Here is a 6,000-nt window from a genome sequence, read left to right on the forward strand (position 1 = left end):
GCAATTCTAAATACCAAAGTTCAACAATAAAATTCACAAACATTGAAATGATCCTTTGTTTTTAGCAAAGTGTGAGAGAGAAGCCACTGTGGTCAACAGCTGCATGGGCAGAAGATGTCACCAGAAGGAACAGACAGACAAGCTTTCCCTACAGTTTCAACTTTATATCTTCTCTGAAGTTGCTCATTGTGACATTGAAGCCTTCAATTATTGTCCATCCATTTAAACAACAGCCCCCAAAGCAGTGCTGAGTGCAAATAATCCTTTAAAATTCAAATGTCAAAATATAAATCTTATCAATTTTTAGTATTAGTAATCAAATATTAGAAAAATTAGACTAATTTCTTTATATAACACTATTCCTCAGTTTGAATTTCCATGTTTTTTTCACTAATTTTTATTGCCATTTTTTAAAATGTCTCACTATTTCTAGGCTAGTCTGAACTCATGACCCTCCTGACTCACCGTCTCCTAGGTATGCACCACCATGTCTAGCTCATGATCTATATATCTGTACAGTCATATCCTTAAAGGGTTCTTTCATTTTTAATTCTATGTATGCACGACTGTATGCGCGACAATAGGCGGTTAGTGTGGTAAGTGAAGTAAGAGGGTATGTGCAGCTGGAGTCCTGCGCAGCTGGAGTTATAGGTAGCTGGGCGCAACCTATGTGGGTGCTAACAAGACCTCTGAGCCATCTCTCCAGCCCCTCATAATCTGTACTTTGAGAAACCAAATTTTCTAGACAGGAACTAGTACCTTACTGTACAGAAAATGTAAATATGGCTGGAGAGATGGCTCTGCAGTTAAGACCATTGACTGCTCTTCTAGAAGACCCAGACTGGATTCTCAGCACCTACATGGATGCTTGCCCAACTCCAGCTCTGAGGGATCCAATGCCCTCTTCTGGTCCCCACAAGAAGCAGGCATTGACATGTGCACACACACGCATGCAGCCAAAACAATCATATACATAAAATAATTATATACATAAAAACATAAAGTAACAGTACACTATAACCACTGCTGTGTTACTGTCTGCTTCAAAAACCCAACTCAGTGGCAAAACTTTGATCTTTCATAAGATATTTCACAATTTCCTAAATTAATGAAAAATCTGACAAATTCTGTCTGTGAAAATACTTATGCATTTCATTCATTTTGAATTTTGTACATATTAAAGCAAATGCCAACAATGACATTTATACAAATAATCTAGAAAAGCAAAGATGTTATCATAACATAAAAGGGTAAAGTCTCCATAAGAGAGCTCATTGGTGACCACTCTGGGATTACAGAGTCTAGATGATCACCACACCGGCACAAGTTCTGGAAGCCATCGCCCCAAGATGAGCAGGACATAGGCACAGAGCACTCAAAAGCACATCGTAGCAGAGAATGCATTCTGAACTCCTCAGAGAAGCTCCAGGAGAATGCAAATAATCTCCCAGATTAAGCAACAGAAAAGTGACACCCACCTAAAATCAAAACTGAAGAGAACATAATGAGACATTCTCCCACAGTGAAACTTCGGAGTGTGTGCCGCACACCCCCAGAAGGGACGGAGGAAGCCTCCACATTCTAAGTTAAGGTGAGATGCATTCGACATTAAGGTGCTTCTCACACCCCCATACAGACAAAATAAGTGCCTTCCAGGGGACATGAATGAAGCAGACACCTGCTGGCCAAGACAGACAGCAGCCCTCAGTGCTCGAGACTGCGGAGCACACGGAGGAAAACAGCAGGGACTTACAGAGTGACCACTCACCTCCTGACCCACACTCTTCCACGGGACTAGGAAAAGCTGCAGTCACCATTTTACATGTAATATTAATTTTCATATATCTAATTTATTAGCTCCTGCTTTTACATTATTTTCTTTCTTGCTTTATTTAAAGTTTCTCCCCCCATGTCTTGCCTTGGGTGGACAATTTTATTTTCCTTTTAAACTTTGTAACACATGGAGAATTCAAGACTGCACATCTGTCTCAAAGCACTTCAGTCCTACTTCACAGGTTCCACCTGTGATATGTGGTTATACTTTCCTAACAGCCTAGCATTCTAGTTTTTGTCTTTGACCTTTGATATTTAGTTAATATTTTTCTAATGACATGTCATTCCGCTGGGGTTTTTTTCAGATTTTGTTTTTGACATAAAGACTTGAAAATACCTTTTTAAATTTCCAAATGTTTTCTCTAAATGAACACACTCCCTAAGAGTATTATTTAGCCTGGCAGTGGTGGCACTTGCCTTTAATCCTAGCACTTGGGAGGATCTCAGTGAGTTCAAGGCCAGCCTGATCTACAGAGTGAGTTTCAGGACAGCCAAAGATACACAGAGAAATCCTGTGTCAAAAAAAAAGTCAAAAATATGCATGTGTGTGCATGTTTGTGTACACATGCAAGCGCGCGCACACACAGTATATTTGTGAACTTCCTATAAAAACGTCAGTTGTGGGGCTAGATAATAAAGGTTTTATAGGAACACATAAAATACAGTTGTCCCTCAGTGCCAGGACAGGTTACCTGACCTTCACTACAGACCTGGCATGGACGCTTAGCTACTGGAGGGGGTGTGGTATTTACACAGGCCACTCATGTCCTCCAGTGTATTCTTTACCCTTCTCTCTACTACTTACAACTACCAGAGTCTAGGGCTGTGTAAGTACTATCTCTTACAACAAGCACTCAAGCTTGTCCATGTTTAGTACAGATTCAGCTTTTCCCCTGAACTATTTCTGGAGCCTGCAGGTGTGGAAAACTGATTACACATTTAGTTTGGAGTGCTGGTATTAGTTCAACACTTAAAACAACTGTATACTTTTATTATATTATGTTCATGTGTGTATACGGGGTGTGGGAAGGACAGCTTTCAGGAACTAGTTCCTTCCTTTCTCTGCGGGTCCCAGGTCATCAGACTTGGTGGCAAGTGCTCTTACCAACTGAGCTGTCTCACCAGACCAGGTTTATATTCTTATCTGTGACAAAACTACACAAATTCACGGCATTTGTTTTAGGCGTGAAAGAGGCGAATAAGCAGGGATTTTTATAGATCCTTTTAGAAGACTGTACTAATGTACTAAAGATGACTAGCGTACTGAGACAATACAAGACAGTCTGCAACTTCAAGTGTCCTGTCACTCTTATGCTCGCTATTTATATAAAAGTTCCAAAACATTCCTAGATTTCCTAAAAATAGATCTGAATCTTTATAAACAAATGAATCCCATGATTTATTCTTCACATCCCTTTACACAAGATTTACATCATCATCATTATTATTATTATTATAAAAGAGGCCATGGAGATGGCCTGGTCCCTAAAGTGCTTGTAGTGAGAGAATGAGGACTTGAGTTTAGATCCCCAGACTCAGGGAAAACCTAGTGCAGACAGAAGCCTGTGATCCCAGTGCTGACTGGCAAACACAGGAGGATCCTTGGGCTTGCTGAGCAGCCAGTCTAGCTGCAACAGTGAGCTCTGGGTTTAGGAAGACACGTCACAGAAAGTAAGGTGAAGAGCAACTGAGGGAGATTATCTGACCAACCCTGACCTCTGACCTCTATATGCACACTATGCAATTTACTTCCCCAACCCCCCAACGCACACATAGACACACACACATGAAAATGCATCGTGCCAAGTATAACTGCTCTTGTAACAGCTAACTCTGGCAGTTAAAATCGAGCTACTTGTTTTGACTTAAGAGAGAATACTCCTGAGAGGCTCTTCCGGTTGTAAGATGACTTCAGTTGTTATTTCAATTAGGACGAAACATCTAGCACTAATTACCAATGGCTTACTTCTTAGAACATATACAAACAAGGCTTACCTTTTCACAAAATGAGCTTGTGCAAACGGCAATTTTAAAAGTCTATGGCATGAATGCCTTCAGACACAAGTGTTTAGATTTAAGTTACCCTTGTGCAATCCTCCAAGGATTTATTAATTAGGTTAACTTGAAATGCAACATGTCTATTACTGAGTACAATTAAACAATAAAAACAAAAACTAACTTATGTAAACTTCTAATTACTAACGCTGTAGGCGTTTTCAGAAATTATGAATATAAACCACAATGGTTTTAAAAGAAAAAACAAAATAAATAAATAAAAGAAAAAAAAACAAAACATTTGGAGGGTGATGGGAATTTGACACTAATGCTTCTTTTTCCCCATCTAAATGCTCTTCAGTAGTTCTCACTACAGGCTAGGCTGAGGCAAGAGGTAGAGGGAAAAAAGGCTTTCGAGAGAAAAGAATTTTGCACGGCTTTCTTCCAGCTCTTGGATTTTCAGAGGTTAGTGGATGGTGTTTTTGTGGGATGACAGAGGAGGATGCTCTCTAAACAGCCAGTGCACTTGCTCTCGGGATAATCACATGTCGAGAGCTATGCTAACTGTTACCATCGAAATAGGTAATTACATTTCCTCAAGATGAAAGGGGCGGTGAGCATACATATGTATTACTGGCTCTTGAGTGTCCACGAAGGATCAGAATGTCCACCCTTTCATCAGAGACCCACATGCAAGGAAATTTCCTTTCCTTTTGTCCAAGTTTGAAATCTCTGATTTTTTTTTGGAATTACTTTCAAAAATAATGCCTTGATTAAATTTACAATAAGCTGTAACAGAATACTTCTGTGTATTTACCAAGAAGCCCGGCACCAATTTTCCTGATACTGTGCGCTCCTTAATAAACACAGACTTGTATTCTCACGAAGCTTGTCTCTCCTTTTTAAATTCAAGTCCGTTGTGGCAAGGCCCTGGGGAAAGTGCTGAGGCAGGAAGATCGCCCCTAGGAGATCTGGGATAGGATGGACAATAGGGCAAGTCTCAAAAACAGAATCGACAAAGCCTACAAAACTAGAAAGCTGTGTTTTCGTTTGAAAAGAGTGTGACTCAAAATCAAAACTGTCATTAACTACACACAAACATATACAGGAATTTGGGAGACGGCGTCTCGTTTATTCGAGTTAATTAACTATTTGCAGAACTTACAGGCAAGTCACCAGCGTTTCTTCTCCCTTCAACTACGTGACTAGCTGAACAAGGCTTGGGAAGAGGAGATTCGCCAGTAAACAGAAATCGGAATCAAATAAAGTCTCTTTAAGAGAAGCTGTAAGATACTGAGGGGAGGAGGATGCATGACACTATTTTTTTAAGTTATTTTTCACATTGTCACTAGCCCTTCCTCCCAGCACTTACCAGCAAGAATTCGATGCAATCAAGAACTAAAGGGACTATTAACGGAACTACTGTGCTAGTACGAAAACGGACTCAAAAATGAACTCTTGCTCCATTTAAAAAGGGTAATTATTTGCAGAATAACTAGCTAGGAAAACACGGAGGGAGCCGCGGTAGTCTCTTCATAAAAGGAATACACTCCAGACCGTAGCAAGGGCAACGCTTATCGCCGCTGAGCACAGACCGACTCCTGTCCACCTCCCCGGGCCTTCCGACCGAGACGGCCTGGCCCGCCCGGAGGCCCGGGAGCAGCCCGGGTACTCGCGTACCTGCTCGACCGGCGCACGGTCCATGGCGCCGGCGGCGGACGCCGGCTCTAGTCGGTGTGCGCGGAGCCGCGGGCCGCTTTCTCCATGGCCCCCGCTCGATCCCGTCGGGTCCCGTCCTCTCCGCACAGCCGGCCGGACGCCGACTCGGCTACGCCACTGGCCCGGGAGGCGGCTCCAGCTCGCGGCGGTGGAGGCGGTGGCCGCCCCGGGGAGGGATCATCTGGGACGGAAGCCGAGCTGGGCCGAAAGGGCGGAGGCGCAGTAGGAAATGGAGGTGCGCAGGGGCGGGGACGGCTGGGGAGCAACCCCGACGGGGGGCAGCTGGAAGACAACCAAGGCACAGCCGAGTTGGGAACCTCGAGTTGCACTCCTCCCAGGACTGTTCCACTAGGAGAGTTGGGCCTCCTGGAACCCGGGACGACTCTGTTCAGTTTGCTGGGACCTCGGAGTCTCTTCAGGAGCCCAAAAACTGACTCGGGTTGTTGGAAGAGC

The 6,000-nt window shown here is 43.1% G+C and overlaps 1 protein-coding gene across 1 annotated transcript in view; it reads right to left on the reverse strand.

Annotated features, from left to right (window-relative positions):
* Positions 1–5,709, reverse strand: part of Secisbp2l (SECIS binding protein 2 like) — a 49,501-nt gene extending 43,792 nt beyond the window's left edge. The window contains exon 1 of the mRNA XM_041678809.1: positions 5,509–5,709. Within this exon, the coding sequence (XP_041534743.1) occupies positions 5,509–5,532 (24 nt within the window). The 5' untranslated portion in view covers positions 5,533–5,709. The remainder of the gene's footprint in view (positions 1–5,508) is intronic.
* Between the last annotated feature and the right edge of the window lie 291 nt (positions 5,710–6,000).

This window comes from Microtus oregoni, unplaced genomic scaffold (assembly GCF_018167655.1).
Source record: "Microtus oregoni isolate MIOR12 unplaced genomic scaffold, Mior012 000031F_ref0000149, whole genome shotgun sequence".
Classification (NCBI taxonomy): domain Eukaryota; kingdom Metazoa; phylum Chordata; class Mammalia; order Rodentia; family Cricetidae; genus Microtus; species Microtus oregoni.